Here is a 26,832-nt window from a genome sequence, read left to right as displayed (position 1 = left end):
GAGCTGCAGTACACGGACGATGCCTGTGTCTGCGCACATTCTGAGGCTGAACTCCAGGATATAGCCAATGTATTCACCGAGTCTAATGAAAGCATGGGCCTTACGCTTAACAACGTAAGACAAAGGTCCTCCACCAGCCTGCTCTCACCGCACAGCACTGCCCCCCAGTCATCATGATCCACGGCGCGGCCCTCGACAATGTGGACCACTTCCCATACCTCGGGAGCCTCTTGTCAACAAAGGCAGACATTGATGCGGAGATTCAACACCGCCTCCAGTGAGCCAGTGCAGCCTTCAGCCGCCTGAAGAAAAGAGTGTTTGAAGACCAGGCCCTCAAACCTACCACCAAGCTCATGGTCTACAGAGCTGTAGTAATACCCGCCCTCCTGTATGGATCAGAGGCATGGACGATGTACAGAAGACACCTCAAGTCGCTGGAGATATATCACCAACAATGTCTCCACAAGATCCTGCAAATCCCCTGGGAGGACAGATGCACCAACATCAGTGTCCTCGCCCAGGCCAACATCCTCAGCATTGAAGCACTAACCACTCTCAATCAGCTTCGTTGGGCAGGCCACTTGGTTCGCATGCCAGACACGAGACTCCCGAAGCAATTGCTCTATGCAGAGCTCCTTCATGGCAACTGAGCCAAAGGTGGGCAGCGGAAACGTTACAAGGACACCCTCAAAGCCTCCCTGGTAAAGTGCGACATCACCACTGACACCTGGGAGTCCCTGGCCGAAGACCGCCCTAGGTGGAGAAAGTGCATCTGGGAGGGCGCTGAGCTCTTTGAATCTCAACGCCACGAGCGTGAAAAGGTCAGGCGCAGGCAGCAGGAGGAGCGTGTGGTATATCACTGCCACCCCCCCACTTCCCCTGACAAATGTCTGTCCCACCTGTGACAGGGTCTGTGGCTCTCGTGTTGGACTGTTCAGCCACCAAAGAACTTACTTTAATAGTGGAAGCAAGTCTTCCTCGACTCCGAGGAACTGCCTATGATATGATATGGTTAATACAGTTTTCAGCAATGTCATTGGTTACTACAGTTACATTAATTTTATTGGTTACAGTCATTTCTAATGATTCCATTGGTACATTCAGTTCTGGCGACTGTTGCTAGGGAATAGCCCCCTACAGGTTATGTGTTACATTTCTGGGAACATCTTCCAAGGCTAATTCTCAGACTAATGTCCTTGGCAGACATATGGTTACCCTCTGCTTAAAAGAGGCATTGTCCCTGTTATCTCCTGTGGCTGGAACATCGTGGCCTCCTCTCATTATTTCTGTGAGCTGTCTACATAAATCTTGTGGGTGTTCTTATCTCCTAAGAATTTCTCTGACCTTAGTGATTCTGCCTAATTCAGCTATTCTACCATGAACGCATTTTAAACCTTACTCTCAGTCTTTCTTACTTTATTTTAATTACACCGAATTACTTTACTCCTAATTAAGGTTTTTCGTTCTTACAATTCCCCATTTGATCAGGTGGTAACCCCTAATAGCCACCATGAACAACAATTTTCCTTTTGCTGCCTTTTCCTGTCTTGTATCGTGTGTCTCCTGCCTCGGTTTTGTTGGTCAGGCGATAGTTGGTTAGGACACTCACAATTCATATCAGGTATTCATGCCGTCTTTGTATTTGATTACCCCTTTTTGGATCTAGCAAAGGCTTTCTGCGTACTTGGTTAGGGGCCTTGGCCAACGTCTTCGCTCTGCGTCTCTTGTATCTGCCTGCACATTCTCCCCGGAGTATCAGCACCACTATCAGCTGCACTCGGACTAACACATGGGATATCATTCTAATCCCTATCTTGTAACTTTACTCGGGTATGCCTCGTCTGTCTTTGCACTTGTGACATACCATCACCAACCAACTCAAGGTTATTCCTATCTGTACTGCCACTACGGTATGTGAAAGGATCCTTATCCATGGATGTATAATCTCAAGTATCAAGGCGTGTTTTTCAGGTTATCCTTTATTTCACTGTCCAGTTCTTTGCTCATATTATCTTTTAATGTTATTTCTTAATAGTCCTTTGAGCTCAGTTAAATCTTCAAGTAACAGGGGAATTGGTGCTGCTTGCTCTTCCATGTAATCATCAATATCTTGCTTCATCTCATCGCTTATATTTAATGTCATTGTCTTCCTGCCGTGTATATACGCCATGTGTGCTCGTCCCACTACCACCGACAATCTGGGCATTGTAAAGTTACAAGTCAAGTCTCCGTAATCATAGGTTCCCAGGCTAGTTACCATACAATATTCTCCTCGTCCTTGATAGGTGTAATGTGTGGGTTCGGTTCGGGCAGGGCTTATTCCAATGACACATCCTTCCGTAGTATTTCAAACCCGCAGCTATCCTTGCTCCCGTGAGGGTATATAGTTAGGCTTCCTGCTCTCCGGCACCCGGATAAAGATATCCATTCCCCTTATCTTTCCATTCTTTTTGATCTCATACTGGTCCATCAGGTAATGGCGGATGTTCTCTTCCCCTCGTATATCCCCATGTTTTCAACTTCATATTGAGGATACTGGTATAAGCCTTGGTTTGTTATGGGGATCACTCGTATTATCCCTACCATAGGGGTTTGTTTCCCCTTACACCCTCCTGTAACCGCATACACCCTAGTCATTCCTTTCAGGGTACAGGCGTCTAATGGCCCAGTGTGCTGTGCCATTTCTTTCAACTGGGTGCTATTTATCCAATCTGGGACTCGTCCAGTTTGTATCTGATCCATATTGTGTCTCTCCTGACTGATCATCCATTCCCCATAGGCACGACATATGTCTCTTTTCCATTCCTCGACATCATCCTCTCATTCCTGCTTATTTAGCTCGTTAATTATTCGTGCATGGCCTTCCAATACAGATATACGCTCGAGCAATATTTTGGATGTTTTAGGTCCTAACTCTGAAGATTTGATCCCTGTCCTGGCCTGTTTCCTCATTAGTACCTCCATCGTTCCCCTCAAACTATCTACTCCTGCCTGGGTCGCCTGTATATCTAGTGCATCCAGTTACTATGTCATTCCCTATAGATCCCCTCTGTCTTCTTCCTTCCTGTCTCAGCTGCTTGTGACACTCCCTTGCTCCTGATGTGTCACTAGCTTTTCTCAGGATTGTGTTTAGCAATCGTGTGTACAACGCTGTAGTCTTGGGGCTAAACTTTTCTGGCAGGTATAGGGCTGTTAAATTTATGCTCACAGGTAACATTTCATGCTGCACATTGTCAACTAACAACATTCCCTCCGATTTCATCACCAACCCGCTGGGCAGGCCTTCAGTAAGGGGGGGAAGTAACTAGTGGTAGTGTTATTGGTCCTGGGGTCGTGACTATTAATCATCACTGCTGGACCTGAACACTTTCTCCCTTCCTGACATATGACCCATTAACGAGGATGGCTCTAAGACCGTGTCCCCCTCTGGGTCCAGACAATGTATTATTGCTTCTGTTCCAGGTTTAACTACCATGCGCTTTCCCGAGCTTTACAATATTCAGGTAACATTTTGTTACCCACTTATCTTGTGGCTTCAAGATAAATGCTCCTGACACTCGGATGCCACCCCTAGGGGCTGCTTTATGTAGTTGTACCCGCCGGTGTAGGTATATGCTTTTGGGCCCCCTAGGGGCAGCCTTGTAGCTTGTCTTTGTAGAATCGGAAGGGCGGTGGTGATCACGTTTATATACATTCTGTTGATAAAACACATCCTGGATGTTCCAGGTTTTTAGTTTAGATTCTTACCATTTCTATTTCAACCGTATTGTTTGCACCATTTCTCCGGGCATGTGCCCCGTTCCAGATCCATTTTATTATAACCAGTACCCCTAATATTGCAAATATCCATCCTGATCCTCTAAAAAGTCCATCTGTCGTACCTTTATATTCTTTCAGCTGGGACCAGTGCTTCCATCAACCCCTACCTTTCATATTCACGCAAGCGCCCGTATCTCCACTAATACCTCACATGGTCCGCTCCGCCTAGGTGCGAACCCTGATTTCTCTGCCACCTCCTTAACCATTACTTTCGCCCCTCACCTCGGGGATTATAGCCGAGGCAGTTATCTCACCGTCTTTGTCCTCCTCCTTCTGCCTTTCTCCGACCTCCTGTCGCATACCTTTCAACTGCTCCCTCAATTCCCTCACATCCTTTCCAATTCTGTCTCGTAGGGGGCCTAATAAAGAAACCATTCTGAGTCATGGATAGGCTATGATGTGAGGAACTTTATTGCAAACATGCAGGGGACAGAACTCTACGTGCTCTGGTTACTCAACAACTTGCCGACAGTGGCAGAGCAGTCTGTGCTCTGGTGTAAATGGTACAGAGAGTCTTGCTATCCCCTCATGTCCTTTAGGGAAGGAAATCTGCCGTCTTTACCCGGTCTGGCCTATATGTGACCCCAGACCTACAGCAATGTGCTTGACCCTTAACTGCCCTCTGAAATGGCCCAACAAGCCATTCTGTCATATCAAAAGAAAACTGCTACAATGGACTGCAGCGGTTCAAGAAGGTGGCTCACCACCACTTTCTCAAGGGCAATTTCGATCAGTAATAAATGCTGGCCTTGCCAGCGATGCCCACATCCCAGGAATGAATAAATTACAAGGCACATTTTCCTGATTTACCCTGCTGGGTGTAGCCTCCTTCTCCTCCACTCATGGAGCTGTCAGTGCCAACACAATGCTTTATTACCTGCCATAATGCACACAATGGGTTAAGATCAGTTACTGCAAACTGTTTCTCCAAACTGCAGGGAATCTGCATTAGAGAGTCTGCTAGAGCACAGGGCGATGCAGAAACAAGTATAGCTGAGGAAGCCCTTGGGTTGTTTGTTCACATTATGCCTGGATGGAGATCTTTCAAACTCGCCATCTAAAGTATTTGGCAATAATCAACGAATGAAGCTGTCAAGTGGAATAATAAAGGTTCATTTACCTGTTTAATGTTAAATATATTTATTTTTGATTTACATGCAGGGCCTGTTCCATTGCCCGAAAACTAGGAGATCGTATGGAGGCACATGCTATATTCCAGAGAGCTGGTGAACAGGAGCAAGGCCTGACTGAATTTACCCAGATATTGGGCAGGTGTGAGGCACACTCTGGTTCTTGGGGGCTGCACGGCCCACCTAAGGGGATGTTCGGTGACGCTAAAACCCCGAAACATTACACTGACTGCATCCAAGAGATTATAAATGTAAGAAGCAGTGACGGCATCCTGGGTAAATCATTTCATTCAGCACCGGGGCCAGCTTTCATGCTATGCACTGCCTCACAAACTGTAGGATACACTGTTCAGCAGCTGGGCCAGAATCCTCAAGACTTCTATCGGACTAGCGGGGCTCAAGTGTGAATCAGTTTTACAGGAACTCCCTATTACTCATCTATGCCTTTGTTACCTCTAGATTTGACTATTCCAACTCTCTCCTGGCTGGCCTCCCACATTCTACACTACGTAAACTTTGAGGTCATCCAAAACCCGGCAGCCTGTGTCCTAACTCACACCAAGTTCCGTTCACCCATCACCCCCTGTGCTCGCTGACCTACATTGGCTCCCGGTTAAACAACATCTCGATTTCAAAATTCTCATCCTTGTTTACAAATCACTCCATGGCCTCGCCCCTCCCGATCTCTGTAATCTTTTCCAGCCCCACAACCCCTCGAGATGTCTGCTCTCCTCGAATTCTGCCCTCTTGAACATCCCTCATTATAACTGCTCCACCATCGGTGGCCATGTCCCCAGCTGCCAGAGCCCTAAGCTCTGGAACTCCCTCCCTAAACCTCTCTGCCTCTCTACCTCTCTTTCCTCCTTTAAGACTCCCCTTAAAACCTACCTCTTTAAACAAGCTATTGGTCATCTGTCCTAATTTCTTCTTTTGTGGCTCGGTGTCAAATTTATCTGTTTGTCTGTAACACTGTTGTGAAGCGCCTTGGGACGTTTTACTATGTTAAACGTGCTGTATAAATAACAGTTATTATTCTTATTACAGAGGGCCACTGAGGGCAACATTACCTTTGTCTGATTATACGTTGGTGGGAGGGCCTGTGCATGCTGGGAAATCACGGGCATGCCAATCTTGGTCATTTTCCAATTCATGCTCCCAGCAGGTGAGGTTCCCTCCGCGCGCCCCCCCCCCCCACCAGTACCCCCACCCACCAACCTCCCTCTCCCCCGCCTCCAGCAACACCCCCTCCCCCAGCAGCCTCACCCCCCCTCCCCCCTCACCAGACCACCTCCCCTCCACTAGCGTGTCCTCGGATAAAGAACTTGCCGGTGTTGGAATTAAAATTTCATAGGACCATACAGGAGGCCATTCAGCCTAGCGGCTCCGTGGTAGAGCAATCCAATCAGTCACACACCCTGGCTCTTTCCCCATAGAACTGCAATATTTGTTTCCTTTTCAAAATTCCTGTTTGAAGGTTATGATTGAATCTGCTGCCGCCACCCTATCAGGCAGCGGGTTCCAGTTCACAATAACTCACTCCCGGCTGGTTCTTTTGCCAATGACCTTAAATCTGTGTCCGCGGATTACCGACCCTCCTGCACAATTTTCTTTTTGATGTAACATTGGGACAAAGTCATTTTCTCATTAATATAATAATATAATAATATATAAATTATTGTCTGGCCGGCAAATGAACATGGGGCAGTAAGTTAAATATATTGTCTTTGTTTTACAGATGAGTTTAATGTTGAAGGTTGATACAGAAGTAATGTCTTTGTCATTGTGACATTTCCAGGAGAATAGTAAAGGTTGTGATTATAAATACCGTGTGCCCTGAGCACTGTTTATTTACATGTTTAATGTTAAACAAGTGTGGGCTGGTCTGTGGGCAGAGCCATGGTCTGATAGGCTGAAGTCCAGGTGGCATGTGATATATTCCAGTAAGCTGGATTGTAATGGCAATAGTGACTCTGTTTGAACCCTGGGCTGCCTATATTCACCTAGATATTGGGGAGCAAAGGACACACTTTGAGGTGCGAGGCCTACCTATGGGAGCACTCAGTGACGATGAATCCAAGAATATCTAACATTTAAAACCCCAAAAAAAGTAACAGGCGGTACAATCACCAAATGTTAGTTCTGACTCCAACAAAATAGCTATTACAGATTTAATAATAAAGGCATCACAGCCTGTATTGAATGTAATTCAACTGATATATGAAGAAAGACTGGATCGACTAGGCTTATATTCACTGGAATTTAGAAGAACGAGAGGGGAACTCTTAGCAACATCTAAAATTTTGACGGGATTGGACAGATTAGATGCAGGAAGAATGTTCCCGATGTTGGGGAAGTCCAGAACCAGGGGTCACAGTCTAAGGATAAGGGGTAAGCCATTTAGGACCGAGATGAGGAGAAACTTCTTCACTCAGAGAGTGGTGAACCTGTGGAATTCTCTACCGCAGAAAGTTGTTGATGCTAGTTCCTTAGATATATTCAAAAGGGAGTTAGATGTGGCCCTTACGGCTAAAGGGATCAAGGGGTATGGAGAGAAAGTAGGAGTAGGATACTGAGGGAATGATCATACATGGACAGAGACAGATTCAGTGACTGGGCAAAACTTGGCAAATGGAGTTCAATGCGAGAAAGTGTGAGGTAATCCATTTTGGATTCAAGAAGGCAAATCAGAGTATTGTCCAAATGATGAGAAACTGGAACGGTGGAGGATTCGGGTGATTTGGGTGCCCATCTACAGAAATCATTAAAAGCAAGTGCAAAGGTACAAAAAGTTATCAAAAAGTCTGTTGGCCTTTAAGAATATAAGAAATAGGAGCAAGAGTCAGCAATTTGGCCCCTCGAACCTGCTCCATCATTCATGGACTCAGCTCCACTTCCCTGCCCACTCCCCATAACCCTTGACTCGCTTATCGCTCAAATATCGGTCTATCTCCGCCTTAAATATATTCAATGCCCAAGCCTCCACAGCTCTCTGGGGCAGAGAATTCCACAGATTTTACAACCCTCTGAGAGAAGAAATTCCTCCTCATCTCACTTCTAAATGGGCGACCCCTTATTCTTAAACTATTCCCCCTAGTTCTAGAATCTTCCACGAGTGGAAGCATCCTCTCTAAATCTACCTTGTCGAGCCCCCTCAGTATCTTATCTTTCAATAAGATCACCTCTCATTCTTCTAAACTCCAATGTGTATAGGCCCAACCTGCTCAATCTTTATTCATAAGTCAACCCCCTCATGTCAAGAATCAACCTAGTGAACCTTCTCTGAACAGCCTCCAATTCAGTATATCCTTCCTTAAATATGGAGATCAAAACTGTACACAGTACTCCAGGTGTGGCCTCACCAATACCCTGTACAGTTGTAGCAGGACTTCTCTGCTTTTATACTCTATCCCCCTTGCAATAAAGGCCAACATTCCATTTGCCTTCCTGATCACTTGCTGTACCTGCATACTAACTTTTTGTGTTTCACGTACAAGGACCCCCAGGTCCCTCTGTACCGCAGCATTTTGTAATTTCTCTCCATTTAAATAATAATTAGCTTTTTTTATTTTTCCTGCCAGAGTGGATGATCTCACACGTTCCCACATTATACTCCATCTGCCAAATGTTTGCCCACTCACTTAGCCTGTCTATATCCCTTTGCAGATTCTTTGCATCCTCCTCACAATTTGCTTTCCCACCCATCTTTATATCATCAGCAAACTTGGCTACATTACACTCGGTCCCTTCATTCCTTTTATGTCATCATCATCATCATAGGCGGTCCCTTGAATCGAAGATGATTTGCTTCCACGTCAAAAAGTTCACAGGTATTTCAATAACATTCCTAAAATTCCAGGTCCGAACTAAATCTTGAAGGGTGGAAGATGCCTGTGCGTGGATTTTTTTAACATGTGGTGACCGTTTCACACCAGCCACCACATGGGCTTGACAGAGCTAGGTCTTGGTCCAGTGGCAAGGATTAACCAGGACAACTGGAGACCAGCTCTGCTGCACGGACCTAGTGCGCGCACATCTCGCAGTGTGGGCTGGCCCGTGCTGCCCCTGGTCCCTCGCCTCTCCTGGGCCCCGAACACGTCCCTCTACAATCTCTCGCCACTCCTTCGCCCCGACCTCGCCGCTCCTGCTGTACCTGCCTATGCTCCAATCACCGACCTGGATCTTGGTGACGTCCCTTCTCACTATCGTCGCTCTCCTGCTCCAGCATGTGCCACTCCCTGGAGTGGTACACCGCCACGCTGCTCCTTCCACTCCCCGGCCTGCTCCTGGGGCCGCTCAGACCCCTTATATGCGTCACCTTATCGAATGCCTTCTGGAAATCCAATTACCCCACATCCATTGCCCCCCCCCTTATCCATCCTGCTCGTCTTGATTTTCCTTTCATAAAACCATGCCGACTCTACTTGACTGTGTTATGATTTTCCAAATGTCCTGCTACTGCTTCCTTAATAATGGACTCCAGCATTTTCCCCAATGACAGATGTTAAGCTAACTGGTCTATAGTTTCCGGCTTTCAGTCTGCCTCCTTTTTTAAATAGAGGCGTTACATTTGTGGTTTTCCAATCTGCTGGGACCTCTCCAGACTCCAGGGAATTTTGGTAGATTACAACCAATGCATCCACTATCTCTGCAGCCACCTCTTTTAAGACCCGAGGATGCAGGCCATCAGGTCCAGGTGACTTGTCCACCTTTAGTCCCGTTATTTTACCCAGTACTTTTTCATTAATGATAGTGATTGTTTTAAGTTCCCCCTCCCTATAGCCCCTTGATTATCTATTATTGGGATGTTTTTACTGTCTTCTACCATGAAGACCGATACAAAATATTTGTTCAGAGTCTATGTCATTTCCCTGATCCTCATTATTAATTAATTCCCCAGGCTGATCCTCTAAGGAACCAACGTTTACTTTAACTACCCTCTTCCTTTTAATATACCTGTAGAATCTCTTACTATCTGTTGTTATATTTCTTGCTAATTTACTCTCATCTTCTCTCTCTCATTTTTCTTTAGTCATCCTTTGCTAAAAATTTCCCAATCCTCTGGCCTACCACTAATCTTCGCACATTGTATTCCCTTGTTTTCAATTTGATACCATCCTTTATTTCCTTAGTTAGCCACGGATGATTCTCCCTTTTCTTAGTTTTTCATTCTCATTGGAATATATTTTTGTTGAGTTATGAAATATCTCCTTAAATGTCTGCCGCTGCTCATCAACTGTCTTATTCTTTAATCTATTTTCCCAGTCCACTTGAGCCAACCCTACCTTCATATCTTTGTAATCTCCTTTATTTAAGATCAGGACACTGGTTTGAGATCCAACTTTCTCACCCTCCAACTGAATTTGAAATTCAACCATGCTATGATCACTCTTTCCTAGAGGATCCTTTACTGTTAGATCATTTATTAATCCTGTCTCATTACACAGTACCAGATCTAAGATAGCCTGCTCCCTGGTTGGTTCCACAACGTACTGTTCAAGGAAACCATCCTGAATACACTCTATGAACTCTTCAAGGCTACCCTGGCCAATTTGATTTGTCCAATAAATATGAAGATTAAAATCACCCATGATTATTGCCATACCTTTCTTACAAGTCTCCATTGTTTCTTTATCTCAAGGGGCTGGATACAAAGGAGAGGAACTTATATACAGCCTTGGTCAGACCCTATCTGGAGCACTGTGTTCAGTTCTGGGCATCAGACCTCAGGAAGGATATATTGGCCTTGGAGGTGATGTAATGCAGATTCACCAGAATTATACTGGGAGTTAAAGGGTTAAATTGATAGGTTGCATAAACGTGGGCTTGAATAAAAGTTCGAGGGGTGATCTAATCAATGTGTTTAAAATGATAAGAGTGTCTGTTTAAGATGTCAGTTTGTATAGAACCAAGCACTTTGAAACTCCAGAGAGAAAAATAATTCTGAATTTCCAATTTAATTATGCTCCTAAAATGGTTTAAAAAAAACTTGTTATATATAAATATAGTGAGAGAGGAAGTATGAAGGGGCTTAGCAGCTTTGAAAGTGTATAAATCCCCAGGCCCAGATGAAATGTATCCCAGGCTGTTAAGAGAAGCAAAAGATGAAATAGCAGAGGCTCTGACCATTTTCCAGTCCTCTCTGGCTACAGGTGTGGTGTCGGAGGACTGCTAATGTTGTACCCTTGTTTAAAAAGGGAGAAAGGGACAGACCGAGTAATTCCAGGCCTGGTAGCCTAACCTCAGTGGTGGGAAAATTATTGGAAAAAATCCTGAGGGATAGGATAAATCTTCATTTAGAAAGACACAGATTAATCAAGGAGAGTCAACATGGATTTGTTAAGAGAAGGGTCGTGACTGACTAACCTAATTGAATTTTTCGAGGAGGTAACCAGGAGGGTCGGTGAGGGCAGTGCGTATGATGTAGTGTATATGGATTTTAGCAAAGCTTTTGATAAGGTGCCACATGGCAGACTGGTCACGAAAGTAAAAGCCCATGGGATCCAGGGCAAAGTGGCAAGTTGGATCCAAAATTAGGTCAGAGGCAGGAAGCAAAGGGTAATGGTTGATGGATGCTTTTGTGACCGAAAGGATGTTTCCAGTGGGGTTCCGCAGGGCTCAGAACTGGGTCCCTTGCTTTTTGTGGTATAAAATCAATGACTTGGACTTGAATGTTGGGGGTATTCTGGGGAGGTCCCAGCAGATCGGAAAACCGCAAATGTAACGTCCCTATTTAAAAAAGGAGGCAGACAAAAAGCAGGAAACTATAGACCAGTTAGCCTGGTTGGGAAGATGTTGGAATCCATTATTAAGGAAGCAGTAGTGGGACATTGGGAAAAGTATAATTCAATTAAGCAGAGTCAGCATGGTTTTATGAAAGGGAAATCAAATTTGCTGGAGTTCTTTGAGGATGTAACGAGCAGGGTGGATAAGGGGAATCAGTGGATGTGGTGTTCAGCCTGACTGCCTGCCTCTCTTCCGCGCGTACATCCACGCCAGGATGTCCTTGGAGATGGAGCACGCGGTGTCCACCGGTACGCTCGCGGCCTTCCGTGAGAGGTGGGCGCCGGAGGGACTGGAGTGCATCATCACCCCCGGCAACCAAATTTTAATTTGATTTTATGTTTTAAAGTTTAATTTGTTTTAATTGTCGGTGTTTCTAATGTCCCCCTCCCCTTTTATAGGGGGCACTTGGAAAAAATTTGATTTTAGTGCCCAAAAATACAAAACAAAAAAAAAACAAAAAAAACACAAAAAAAGGGCCTTGAAAATGTTTGGTGTATCCCCCAGATCGGGGGGCACGATTTAATGTTTTTCTCCCAAAAGAGTTGTGGTGTATTTGGATTTCCAGAAGGTATTCGATGAGGTGCCACATAAAAAGTTACTGCACAAGATAAAAGTTCACGGGGTTGGGAGTAATATATTAGCATGGATAGAGGATTGGTTAACTAACAGAAAACAATGTCGGGGTAAATGGGTCATTTTCCAGTTGGCAAACAGTGACTAGTGGGATGCTGCAGGGATCAGTGCTGGGACCTCAACTATTTATAATCTATATTAATGACTTGGATGAAGGGACCGAGTGTAATGCAGCCAAATTTGCTGATGTTACAAAGATGGGTGGGAAAACAAATTGTGAGGAGGACACAAAACATATGAAAAGGGTAAGTGAGTGGGCAAAAATTTGGCAGATGGAGTATAATGTGGGAAAATGTGAGGTTATGCACTTTGGCAGAAATATTAGAAAAACAATTTATAATTTAAATAGAGAAAAATTGCCAAGTGCTGCAGTACAGAGGGACCTGAAACACAAAAAGTTAGTATGCAGGTAAAGCAAGTAATCAGGAAGGAAAATTGAATGTTGGCCTTTATTGCAAGGGGGATAGAGTATCAAAGCAGAGAAGTCCTGCTACAACTGTACAGGGTATTGGCGAGGCCACACCTGGAGTACTGCGTACAATTTTGGTCTCCATATTTAAGAAAGGCTATACTTGCATTGGAAGCTGTTCAGAGAAGGTTCACGAGGTTGATTCCTGAGATGAGGGAGTTGACTTATGAGGATAGGTTGACTAGGTTGGGCCTATACAAACTGGAGTTCAGAAGAATGAGAGTTGATCTTATTGAAACAAATGAGTGGGCTCGACAAGGTGGATGCAGAGAGGATATTTCCACTCATAGGGGAAACTAAAACTAGGGGACATAGCCTTAGAATAAGGGGCCGCCCATTTAAAACTGAGATGAGGAGAAATTTCTTCTCTCAGCGGGTTGTGAATCTGTGAAATTCTCTGCCCCAGAGGGCTGTGGAGGCTGGGTCATTGAATATATTTAAGGTGGAGATAGACAGATTTTTGAGCGATAGGGAGCGGGCAGGGAAGTGGAGCCAAGTCCATGATCAGATCAGCTAGGATCTTATTAAATGGCGGAGCAGGCTCGAGGCGCCAGGTGGCCGACTCCTGCTCCTATTACTTACTTGTGTACTTATGGTATGATTAAGAAGTTTGAAGATGACACTAAAGTAGGCTGTATGGTTGATAATGAAGAAAACTGCAGACTGCAGCAAGCTATCAATGTACTGGTTAGGTGGGTGGAACAGTGGTAAATGGAATTCAATCCGGCTAAGTGTGAGGTAATGCATTTGGGGAGGTCTGACAAGGCAAGGGAATACACATTAAATGGTAGGACACGGAGAAGTGTAGAGGAACAAAGGGACCTACAGGGCTACGGACCAAGAGCTTGAAAGTGGGATTAGGCTGGGTAGCTCTTAGTCGGCCGGCACGGACACGATGGGCCGAAATGGCCTCCTTCCGTGCTGTAAATTTCTACGATTCTATGATAAAGGGTTATTCAAGCTGTTTTTATTTTATCCACTCGTGGAGTTAAGTGGGCGGTTGTCTTCTGTAAATATATAACGTGACTGTTACTCATGTACTTGTTCACCATTTGTAAAATCATCATCTTCATAGGCAGTCCCTCGGAGTCGAGGATGACTTGCTTCCACATTGAAAATGAGTGCTCAGATGACTGTTAAGTCCAATGCGGGAGCTACAGTCTGTGTTGCAGGTTGGACAGACGGTGGTTGAGAGTATGTTGGTTGAAGTGCCGGTTTGTTGAAGTGCTTGGGTTGTCACGGGCTCCTTCCACAGTATGCGCTTGCTCCCGGCGAAGAGACTGAAGTGTTCGACGTCCTCACGACCCCGTATTTGTAAAATACTCTCCTGATATCTTAAACTTGAAACACAGCTTGATATGAAGCTTGACTGCTTTCAAAGACTGGGTCTGATAGAGGTGCATGTCCAATCGCTAAAACCAGGTGCCAGGCGTGGTTTGCCATTTACCTTTTTCCCAGGCACCTGATCGAAAATTTAAGCTGGACCTCACTTCAAGAATCGACACACTCGAACGTTTGGGGAGCTGCGACTGACCAATGGGAGTGCTCGAGGCTCAAAATAATTCTGAGTAAGGCGGCTAGAAAACGGCCACTTATATAAACCAACAAAACTTCGTCCTTGTAATTTCTCTCTCCACAGATGCTGCCTGACCCACTGAACGTTTTCAGCACTTCCTCTTTTTATTTCAGATTTCCAGCATCCGCAGTGTTTTGCAGAAAAAAATAGAAAAGCTACAACTGTACAGGATATTGGTGAGGCCACATCTGGAGTACTGTGTACAGTTTTGGTCTCTGTATTTAAGGAAGGATATACTTACATGGGAGGCTGTTCAGAGAAGGTTCACGAGGTTGATTCCGGAGATGAGGGGGTTGATTTATGAAGGTAGATTGGGCCTATACACATTGGAGTTCAAAAGAATGAGAGGGGATCTTATTGAAACTTATAAAGATAATGAGGGGGCTCGACAAGATGGCTGCAGAGAGGATATTAAATGACGGAGCAGGCTCGAGAGGTCAAGTGGCCTACTCCTGCTCCTATTTCTTATGTTCTTATGCAGTTAAGAGTAAATTGGCTTTAAAAATCTCAGTGCAATTGGTTTTCTGCAGGTGCATTTTAATGGTCATCTGATCACGGATACACGTGGGTGCAGCGTTTCAAAATATAACACTAGAGGCAAATGGCTATGAATCAGTGTTTACTGAGTCACAACAGATATAAACATGAATAGTTCATTCCAGTTAAATTGTCAATCTTTAAAATGTGGGCATAATAAAAAGCACTATATAGGGTATTCCATTATTCAATGATTTCAAAAGTACAAGGGTTTAGAAAGTGTAAAACTGACAAACAGGCAAAGCTGTCTGCTGAAAGTGAGGTAGAGAAACATATTTCAATCCATGCAGGTTATACATCCTCCTTGGTTTTCAGGGTTCTGCTTTTTTCATGACTTTGTGCAATAAATACTCCATCGAAAGAGCTGCACAGAAAACACCCAGCAGTAAAAGGGACCGTCCCTTTCTTTGGTTTCATTAGTAATTTCGTAGAGAGAAAGAAATCCAATTTAGCTGAGAAGACGGCTGTCTTGCTAGCTGCTTCGGTTTCAGTATTGCTCGGTATCTGTGCCTGTTGGGTGAGGGGCTCACTTTACTTCAGAGTATGGAGTGTCCTTTCTGTTTTTGCAATGACGTCAGCAGCCTTACTGTTGAGCTCCTTGCATTCTTTCAAAATACCTGCGCATTAAATATAGGGAAAAGGTCATTAAACAATCATCGCCATTCAACAAAATAACTCAAGTTTTTTAAAAAAAAAGCTCAAGTTCACTTAAAACAGGATCAGTTGCTGCAGCATCAAATTGTGCAGTAGGTCGGACAAGTCTTAAGAATCCTTACCATAAAACTGTTCAATAGATTTATCAGTCTGAATTTTCCACACGGGTTTGAGTTCCCAGTAACTGTCCTCAACCCATTTCTTGGGACCAGGTAGTTCACCAAAAGAACCACTGCTGTACATTTCTGAAAATGAAAAAAGAACTTGCATTTATATAGCACCTATCACGACCTCAAAGTTCCAAAGCGCTTCACAGCCAGTGAAGCACTTTTGGAGTGTAGTCACTGTTGTAATGTAGGAAACGCGGCAGTAAATTTGCGCACAGCAAGCTCCCACAAACAGCAACATGATCATGACCTGATAAACTAACCATTTCCGGCAACAGAATATCACTTGCAGACCAAATGGGACGTTTAAAGTTTTAGTAGGCATGAGGCTGAAGAAAGGGAGCGACTGTGCCAACCAGAGGCAGTACGGAGAAGCAGCTCAATTCGTGACTGTGAAACCAGTTACTGACCATCCAGCTGCCTCATCCTGAATTCTCTACACAATAACCATTCAAGCTAACCCGCTTTCAAGTTTTGAGAAAGGAAATGACGGAAGGAACTCAAACTGTTTGCAAAGCTGCCTAAGTGACAAAGAGAAAAAAACTTGATGGACCACCCAGGCACCGGCTTTGGATACAGCAATGGCACACCCAGCCCAGCCGACCCGGCAAAGTCCCCCTCACCAACATCTGGGGACTCGTGCTTGTCATGTATTCAACCAGCATTGTAACCCATGTATAATCTGACCTGAGTTGTACACTGTGAGAACACTGACCACTAGGTGGTGAACTTGTGGGAGACACTCCTAACCTGGACCTTCAGATTGAAAAGGGGAAGCTCCACCCACTTCCATCACTTGAGTGCTAAGGAACAAAGGACAGGTCACAGACTGACCTTCTCTCAAGCATGGGCCTCGTGTGCATTTATACTGTATAGCAAGGACGTATCAATGGCGACAAGAAACTGGGATTTAAACCACGCGAGCATGGCCACTTGCAGAACAGACTAGAGGTACTGTGTTAAGGAATGGTTGGGACAGAGATTCAACATTGTTAAAGCAGCATATAGTTCTCGTGCATGCCCCAACATGTAGTCGAACCCAGAGGGGGAGTTCGACAGAGACAATGGCAAGCTGAACGGCGATTCACGCCATTGCAAGGGACAATGCGGCCAGTAATGGGGCCATCAACACCTCAAGGACAATCACAGGGGCAGTCAGGGACGATCGACTGGCAAGGGACCTTTTGTTTCCAACAGCAGCTCATGTTGGAGGCGTGGAGGCACACACTCAGCTGGAGTTTGCAGAGATGAGCAAAATACCTGCAGAAATTGCAGAAATGAACGCTGAGGGAAATCGCTGGAAGCTGAAGTTCAGCGAGTTCATGTGGAGCACGTATACAGTTCATATACCAGGACGCCACCGATAATGATGAAAGTGCTCCTCAATGGCATCCCAGTATCAATGGAGCTAGACACAGGAGCCAGCCAATCTCTGATGGGTATCAAACAGTTCAAAAAGTTGTGGGCGTCCAAGGCCAGGCGGCCAAAATTATCGCCGATTGACGCACAGCTACGGACATACACAAAGCAAATCATTCCGGTGCTAGGCAGCGCCACGGTAGTCGTGACCCACAAAGATTCGGAGAACATGTTGCCACTCTGGGTTGTCCTGGGGGATGGTCCCGCACTACTGGGGAAAAGTTGGCTTGCTGTCATGAACCGGAAATGGGGCGATGTCAATTCAATTTCCTCTGTGGAGCGAGTATCATGCTCACAGATCCTGGACAAATTTGACTCATTATTTCAACCCGGCATTGGCACTTTCATGGGGGCCAAGGTAGTGATTCACATAAACCCGACGCCAGGCCAGTACACCACAAGGCCAGAGCGGTGCCATACGTGATGCGGGAAAAGATAGAAGGTGAATTGGACCGCCTGCTGAGGGAAGGCATCATCTCGCCAGTCGAATTCAGTGACTGGGCGAGCCCGATTGTGCCGGTGCTCAAGGCGGATGGGTTGGTAAGGATATGTGGTGATTACAAGGCCACCATCAATCGGTTGTCACTCCAAGACCAGTACCCGCTACCGAGAGCGGAGAACCTCTTTGCGACGCTATCCGGTGGCAAACTTTTTTCAAAATTGGACCTGACCTCAGCTTACATGACCCAGGAGCTGGCGAGTGAGTTGAAGAAGCTGACCACCATCACGACACACAAGGGGTTGTTTGAGTACAACAGATGTCCGTTCGGGATTTGCTCGGCCGCCGCGATCGTCCAACGAAATATGGAAAGCCTCCTCAAGTCGATTCCAGGGACGGTGGTTTTTCAGGACGACATCCTCATCACGGGTTACGATACTGAAGAACACCTCCACAACCTGGAGGAGGTGCTACGCAGACTGGACCGGGTAGGGCTGCGACTGAAAAAGGCGAAGTGCGTCTTCCTAGCTCCAGAGGTAGAATTCCTGGGGATGAGGGTAGCAGCAGACGGGATCAGCCCTATTGCGTCCAAGACGGAAGCGATCCAGAGAGCACCCAGACCCCGTAACACGACGGAGTTGCGTTCGTTCTTGGGGCTCCTGAACTATTTTGGTAACTTTCTTCCCAAATTGAGCACGCTGCTAGAGCCGCTACACGTGCTCCTACGCAAAGGTTGCGAATGGGTCTGGGGGGGCAGCCAGGAAAGGGCTTTTAATAGAGCACTCAATTTGTTATGTTCCAACAATCTGTTAATGCTATATGACCCATGTAAGAAACTTGTGTTAACGTGCGATGCGTCGTCCTATGGTGTCAGGTGTATGTTGCAGCATGTCAATGCCAAAGGTCAGCTACAGCCGGTAGCTTATGCCTCCAGAAGTCTGTCCCAGGCAGAAAGGGGCTACGGGATGGGAGAAAAGTAGGCGCTAGCATGTGTATATGCGGTAAAGAAAATCCACCAGTACCTGTTTGGCAGGAAATTTGAGCTGGAGACAGATCACAAACCCCTAACGTCCCTTTTGGCCGACAACAAGGCCATAAATGCAAACGTATCGGCCCGCATACAGAGGTGGGCACTCACGTTAGCCGCCTATGACTACACAATTCGGCACAGACCGGGCACCGAAAACTGCGCCGATGCACTCAGCAGGCTCCCTCTAGCCACCACTGAGGGGGCTACCGAGCATGGTGCTGAGATGGTCATGGCTGTTGAAGCTTTCGGAAGCGAAGGCTCACCTGTGACAGCCCGTCAGATTAAAGTCTGGACAAATAGAGACCCGCTATTGTCTCTAGTCAAGAAATGTGTCCTGAATGTGGACTGGGCAGCCACGTACAGGGCATGCCCTGAGAAATTTAAACCATTACACAGGCGCAGGGATGAACTCTCGATTCAGTGCGATTGCCTACTGAGGGGAAACCGTGTAGTCATGCCCCAGATAGGCAGAGAGGTGTCCATCAGAGAACTCCACAATGAGCACCCAGGCATTGGCATGATGAAGGCAATTGCCAGGTCACACATTTGGTGGCCAGGGATAGATGCAGATCTGGAATTTTGTGTTCGCAGGTGCAACATGTGTGCCCAGCTGGGCAATGCGCCCAGAGAAGCCCCCCTTAGCCCCTGGTCCTGGCCCGCCAAGCCACGGTCACGCATCCATGTGGACTGCGCAGGTCCTTTCATGGGAAAAATGTTTTTGGTTGTAGTAGACGCTTACTCCAAATGGATCGAGTGTGACATTTTAAATTCAAGCACAGCCTCTGCCACAGTAGAAAGTCTACGGGCAATGTTCGCCACCCGCGGTCTACCGGACATCTTGGTCAGCGACAATGGCCCTTGCTTCACAAGCACTGAATTCCAGGACTTCATGGCAGGCAATGGAATTAACCATGTCAGAACGGCACCGTTCAAGCCGGCCTCAAACCCAGGCAGAACGAGCAGTGCAGATAATCAAACAGGGGATGCTCAGAATCCAAGGGGGTTCCCTACAAAGCCGCTAATCACGCCTCCTGTTGGCCTACAGATCCCGACCACACTCGCTCACAGGGGTTCCACCCGCAGAGCTGCTAATGAAAAGGAAAAGCTGTTCAAAACCCGGTTATCCCTTATACACCCCACCATGAAAGAAATTGTCGAGAGCAGGCGCCAGTCACAATATGACTACCATGACAGGAATGCTAGGGCGCGATGTATTGATATAAATGGCCCTGTTTTTGTCCTCAACTACACTGCAGGGCCCAAATGGCTTGCAGGCACTGTGATTGCCAAAGAGGGAAATAGGATTCTGGTAGTTAAACTTACCAATGGACAAATCTGCCGCAAACATGTGGATCAAACAAAAAGGAGGTTCAGCAACCCCATAGAAGAAGCAGAGGAAGAACACGATATAGAGTTCACTCCTCCACAGGTGACCGAACACAGGAACCAAGTGGAGGGGAGCCCAGTCACTGCGGGCAGTCCGGACAGGCCTGAGGCACCGCAAACAGCAGACACTCAGGCCAGCACCCAACAACTGGAGCCCCAACTCAGGCGCTCTACAAGAGAGCGTAAATCACCAGAGACTCAACCTGTGATCCCAATAAGACTTTGGGAGGGGAGGTGACGTCATGTATTCAACCAGCATTGGAATCCATGTATAAACTGACCTAAGTTGTACACCGTGAGAACACTGACCACTAGGTGGTGAACTTGTGGGAGACACTCCTAACCTGGACCTTCAGATATAAAAGGGGAAGCTCCACCCACTTCCATTACTTGAGTGCTAAGGAATAAAGGACAGGTCACAGACTGACCTTCTCTCAAGCATGGGCCTCATGTGCATTTATACTGTATAGCAATGACGTATCAGTGCTAACATTGAGAGAGCTGTCCCACACACTACTCCACCAACAGCCTGACGTAATCATACTCACCGGCAGGACAGACCCACCCGGGGTGGTGGCACAGTGGTATACAGTGGGGGGGCGGGGGGGGGGGCGGCCCTGGGAGTCCTCAACATTGACTCCGGACCCCATGATGTCTCATGGATTCAGGTCAAGCATGGGCAAGGAAACCTCCTGCTGATTACCACCTACCGCCCTCCCTCAGTTGATGAATCAGTACTCCTCCATGTTCAACACCACTTGGAGGAAGCACAGAGGGTAGCAAGGGCACAGAATGTACTCTGGGTGGGGGACTTCAGTGTCCATCACCAAGAGTGGCTCGGTAGCACCACTACTGACCGAGCTAGCCGACAAAGCTGCCAGACTGGGCCTGCAGCAGGTGGTGAGAGAACGAACATAAGAAATAGGAGCAGGAGTAGGCCACCTGGCCCCTTGAGCCTGCTCCTCCAGTTAATAAGGTCATGGCTGATCTGATCATGGACTCAGCTCCACTTCCCCGCCCGCTCCCCATAACCCTTTATTCCCTTATCGCTCAAAAATCTGTCTATCTCCACCTTAAATATATTCAATGACCCAGGCCTCCATAGCTCTCTGGGGCAGAGAATTCCATTAATTTACAATGCTCTGAGAGAAGAAATTCCTCCTCATCTCAGTTTTAATTGGGCGGCCCCTTATTCTGAGACTATGTCCCCTAGTTTTAGTTTCCCCTACGAATGGAAATATCCTCTCTGCATTCACCTTGTCGAGCCTCCTCATTATCTTGTATGTTTCGATAAGATCCCCTCTCATTCTTCTGAACTCCAATGAGTATAGGCCCAACCTACTCAACCTATCTTCATAAGTCAACCCCCTCATCTCCGGAATCAACCTCGTGAACCTTCTCTGAACAGCCTCCAATGCAAGTATATCCTTCCTTAAATACGGAGACCAAAACTGTATGCAGTACTCTAGGTGTGGCCGCACTAATACCCTGTACAGTTGTAAGCAGGACTTCTCTGCTTTTATACTCTATCCCCCTTGCAATAAAGACCAATATTCCATTTGCCTTCCAGATTACTTGCTGTACTTGCAACACAAGGGAAACCCCTACTTCACCCTGTCCTCACCAATCTACCTGTCACAGATGTATTTGTCCATGACAGCACTGGTAGGAGTGACCACCACACAGTCATTGTGGAGACAAAGTCCTGTCTTCACACTAAGGACACCCTCCATCGTATTGTGTGGCACTACCACTGTGCCAAATGGGACAGATGCAAAACAGATCTAGCAGCTCAAAACGTATTATCCATGAGGCGCTGTGGGCCATCAGCAGCAGCAGAATTTTATTCCACCACAATCTGTAACCTCATGGCCTGGCATATTCCTTACTGAACCATTACCATCAAGCCAGGGGACCAATGAGGAGTGTAGAAGAGCATGCCAGGAGCAGCACCAAACGTAGCTAAATATGAGGTGTCAACTTGGGGAAGCTACAACACAGGACTCATCATCATCATAGGCAGTCCCTCGAATAGAGGATGACTTGCTTCCACGTCAAGAAGTTCACAGGTGTTTCAATGAAGGACCTAATATTCAGGTCCTGAACTACATCCTGAAGTGTGGAAGATGCCTGTGCGTGGATTTTTTAACTTGTGGTGACCGTTGCACACCAGCCACCACATGGGCTTGACAGAGTTAGGTCTTGGTCCAGTGGCAAGGGTTAACCAGGATGACTGGAGACCAGCTCTGCTGCACGGACCTAGTGCGCACACATATCGCAGTGTGGGCTGGCCCGTGCTGCCCCTGGGCCCTCGCCTCTCCTGGGCCCCAAACTCACGCCTTCCCTGAACCCCGATCACGTCCCTCTACAGTCTCTCGCCGCTTCTTCGCTCCGACCTCGCCGCTCCTGCTGTACCTGCCCACGCTCCAATCACCGACCTGGATCTTGGTGACGTCCCTTCTCACTGCCGTTGCTCTCCTGCTCCAGCACGTGCTGCTCCCTGGAGTGGTACACCGCCACGCTGCTCCTTCTGCTCCCTGGCCTGCTCCGATGGTGCTTTCAGGCCGGGGCCGCTCAGACTGCTGGGCTAGGCCCCCACACTGCTCCACAGGACTACATGCATACTAAACAGCGGAAGCAGCATGCTATAAACAGAGCTAAGCAATCCCACAATCAACGGATCAGATCAAAGCTCTGCAGTCCTGCCACATCCAGTCGTGAATGGTGGTGGACAATTAAACAACTAACAGGAGGCTGCTCCATGAATATCCCCATGCTCAATGATGGCGGAGCCCAGCACATGAGCGCTTAAGTGTTTGCAACCATCTTCAGCCAGAAGTGCCGAGTGGATGATCCATTTTGGCCCCCTCAAGGTCCCCACCATCACAGAAGCCAGTCTTCAGCCAATTGGATTCACTCCACGTGATATCAAGAAATGGCTGAGCGGATACAGTAAAGGCTATGGGCCCCAACAACATCCCGGCTGTTGTGCTGCAGAACTAGCCGCGCCTCTAGCCAGGCTGTCTGTTCCAGTACAGCTACAACACTGGATCTATTCGACAATGTGGAAAACTGCCCAGGTATGTCCTGACAACAAAAAGGACAAATCCAATCCGGCCAATTACCGCCCCATCAGTCTACTCTCAATTATCAGCAAAGTGATGGAAGGTGTCAAGCGGCACTCACTCATCAATAACCTTTTTTAAATGTTGTTTTGGGGAAACGTTTTTGGGAACATATTTTTACCCCCCCCCTCCCCCCCTCGCTGGATATCGGCTCCAGACCTCATTATAGCCTTGGTCCAAACATGGACACGTGCTGAATTCCAGAGTTGAGGTGAGAGTGACTGCCCTTAACATCAAGGCAGCATTTGACCGAGTGTGGCATCAAGGAGCACTAGTAAAACTGAAGTCAATGAGAATCAGGGGGAAAACTCTCCATTGGCTGGAGTCATAACTAGTACAAAGGAAGATGGTTGTGGTTGTTGGAGCTCAATCATCTCAGCCCCAGGACAGCGCTGCAGGAGTTCCTCAGGGCAGTATCCTAGGCCCAACCATCTTCAGCTGCTTCATCAATGATCTTCTCTCATCATAATCATAGAATCATAGGGCCCAAGTTTCCACATGATTTGCGCCTGATTTTTAGGAGCAACTGGTGGAGAACGGACTATCTTAGAAATCGCAATTCTCCACATTTTTTTTTTCTGCAGTTCTAGTCAGGTAGAACAGTTCTACTTTGGAACAGAATTTTTTCTTCAAAAGGGGGCGTGTCCGGCCACTGACGCCTGATTTCAAAGTTTCCACAGTGAAAATGTAATCCAAACTGAAGTAGAATGGAGCAAGTGAAGATTTTTGTAGAACTGAAAAAACCTGTTCTACACATTAAAAAATCAGGCGCAGGATACAAATCAGGCGTCCAGAACGAGGTGGGGGGGGAAGGGAAGTCATTAAATTCTATAATAAATCCTTATTTATACTTATACAAATAAATCCAACCTGAATAAACATTTATAAGCAAAGAAAAGATTAAATAAACCATCTTCCTACCTGTGTGAAAGTGCTTCAGGCAGGCCTTTCGGGACCGAAGGCTGAACGGGCCGGGCCCGAGACTTCGGGCAGGGCCCCTCACCCGGCACCAGATTTACAGGTAGGTGGCGTTGGGTTGGGTCGGGGAGGTTCGGTTCGGTTCGGGGGGGGGGTGGGGGAAAAGAGAGAGAGAGGGAGGGAAGGAGGGAAGGAGGGAGGGACAGGTCGGATCCAGTCCGGGAGCGGGAGTCGAGTCGGGTCCGGGGGGGGGGGGTCGGGTCCAGGGGATGGGGGAGGGTCGGGTCCAGGCCCAGGTCCAGTGGGGGGGGGGGGGGGGGGGGGGAGCGCGGGTCGGGTCGGATCCAGTCGGGGGGGCGGGGAGTGGGAACAGGAGCGTGGGTCGGGTCGGATCCAGTCGGGGGGGCGGGGAGCGGGAACAGGAGCGCGGGTCCAGTCGGGGGGGCGGGGAGCAGGAACAGGAGCGTGGGTCAGGTCGGGTCCAGTCGGGGGGGTGGGGAGCGGGAACAGGAGCGCGGGTCGGGTCGGGTCCAGTCGGGGGGGGGGGGGGGGCGGAGCGGGAACAGGAGCGTGGGTCGGGTTGGGTCGGGTCCAGTCAGGGGGGGGTGGGTGTCAGGTCTGGTCCGGAGGCAGGGGGGAGTGAGTGTCGGGTCTGGTCGGGCGGGGAGCAGGAGTTGGCCGTGGGAGGAGCCTTATTCACGCAGCCCCAGTGAGGCCATTGGGCCAGGGCTAGGGGCTGCGTGCTTCGGGCCCCTCCCACACAGTTCGGCGCCTGGAGCTACTGCACTTGCGTGCCCACTTGTAGTGCGCATGTGCAGAGGTCCCGGCACTGTTTTCAGCGCAGGGACCTGGCTCCGCCCCCCCCCACAGCTCGTGCTGGCTGCGCCGAGGGCCAGAGGACCTGCAGGGAGGTGGAGAATACCGAGGTTTTTCTTAGGCGCACTTTGTGGCGCGAAAAACGGGCGTCCAGGTCGGGACTGCGCCGTTCTCGGCGCATGTGGAAACTTGGGCCCATAGAATGGTTACAGCACAGAAGGTTACAGCACATCGAGCTCGTGCCGGTTCTCTGCAAGAGCACCTCAGCCAGTCCCACTCCCCCGCACTTTCCCCAGAGCCCTGCAAATCTTTTTCCTTCATGCACTTATCCTTTTGAAAGCCGCGATTGAGTCTGCCTCCACCACCCTCTCAGGCAGCGCATTCCAGATCCTAACCACTCACTGCGTAAAAATGTTTTCCCTCATGTCGCCTTTGGTTCTTCTGCCAATCGCCTTAAATCTGTGTCCTCTAGTTCTCCACCCTTCCACCAATGGGAACAGTTTCTCTCGATCTATTCTGTCCCGACCCCTCATGATATTGAACACCTCGATCAAATCTCCTCTCAACCCTCTCTGCTCCAAGGAGAACAACCCCAGTTTCTCTAGTCTATCCACATAACTGAAGTCCCTTGTCCCTGGGACCATTCTTGTAAATCTCCTCTGCACCCTCTCTAAGGCCGTCACAGCCTTCCTAAAGTGCGGTGCCCAGAATTGGACACAATGTTCCAGTTGAGGCCGAACCAGTGCTTTGTAAAGGTTCATCTTTCCAAAAGGTTCCTTGCTTTTGTAGTCTATGGGCAAGAAATGTGTTTTTTGGCCATAGCGGTATTTTTCCAGCTCCTGCCCCCAGGGGCAGCACGGGCCAGCCCACACTGCGATATGTGCGCGCACTAGGTCCGTGCAGCAGAGCTGGTCTCCAGTCGTCCTGGTTAACCCTTGCCACTGGACCAAGACCTAGCTCTGTCAAGCCCGTGTGGTGGTTGGTGTGCAACGGCCACCCCACGTTAAAAAAATCCACACACAGGCATCTTCCACCCTTCAGGATGTAGTTCGGGATCTGGAATATTTTTGGCGTGGACGCAAGTCATCCTCGCTGTGAGGGACTGCCTATGATGATTTTTTTTGGCATTTTTCGCCAAAAATATCACACCGCCATTTTTTAAAGGCCTAACATTTGGGGAAAAATGCGGCAACTGTAAAAATCGGCGTTGCATGAAGATTCACGGTGCAAACTGAGAATGTGCTGCAACATTTCTCTCAGGCCGATACCGTTGTACATTGGGCCGGGGAGGGGGGGAAAACACCCAAAAAAAATCATAAAATATTCACAAGACGCTTTTGTAGCGACTCGCTGCAAAAGAATTAAAAAATAAAAACATTAACTTAGCCTTTTTGCAGGTCTTCACACCGACCGCCGTTCCAAGGGCTGCCACGCAGGTTTTTCCCGTGCGGGTTTTTTTGGTCCTGTCTCCGGGTCACAGCTGAGCCAAATATCGGGCAACAGCGCTTTTCCCAGTCTTGCACGCCGGCGGTCCGCTCCCCAGCGGTATTTCAAAACCACCGGCGCAAGATTTCAGGGAATTTCCCGCTGCATCGTTTTCTACCAAAAACGCCGAAATATCACCGAAAACCGGCACAAGGTTGGGGAATTTGCAGCCCACAGCCTCTGTTTATAAAGCCCAGGATCTTGTATTTCTCAACCTGCCCTGCCACCAACAATCACTTGTGCACATATACCCCCAGCTCTCTCTGTTCCTGCACCCCTGTTCGAGAATTGTATCCTTTAGTTTATATTGCCTTTCCTTGTTCTTCCTACCAAAATGTATCACTTCGCACTTTTCTGCGTTAAATTTCATCTGCCACGTGTCCGCCCATCCCACCAGCCTGTCTATGTCCTCTTGTAGTCCAGCACAATCTTCTTCACTGTTCAAT

General features: G+C 47.7%; 1 protein-coding gene across 1 annotated transcript in view; it reads right to left on the bottom strand.

Moving 5' to 3' along the window:
• Positions 1–14,941: 14,941 nt before the first annotated feature.
• Positions 14,942–26,832, bottom strand: part of lrrc61 (leucine rich repeat containing 61) — a 71,243-nt gene continuing 59,352 nt past the window's right edge. The window contains exons 8-9 of the mRNA XM_070864229.1: positions 15,724–15,846; positions 14,942–15,564 (exon numbers count right to left, since the gene is read on the bottom strand). Coding sequence (XP_070720330.1) covers positions 15,479–15,564; positions 15,724–15,846 — 209 coding nt within the window. The 3' untranslated portion in view covers positions 14,942–15,478. The remainder of the gene's footprint in view (positions 15,565–15,723; positions 15,847–26,832) is intronic.

The sequence above is a fragment of the Pristiophorus japonicus genome, chromosome 21, assembly GCF_044704955.1.
Source record: "Pristiophorus japonicus isolate sPriJap1 chromosome 21, sPriJap1.hap1, whole genome shotgun sequence".
Taxonomy (NCBI): Eukaryota; Metazoa; Chordata; class Chondrichthyes; family Pristiophoridae; genus Pristiophorus; species Pristiophorus japonicus.
This window is presented reverse-complemented; position numbering and strand designations above follow the sequence as displayed.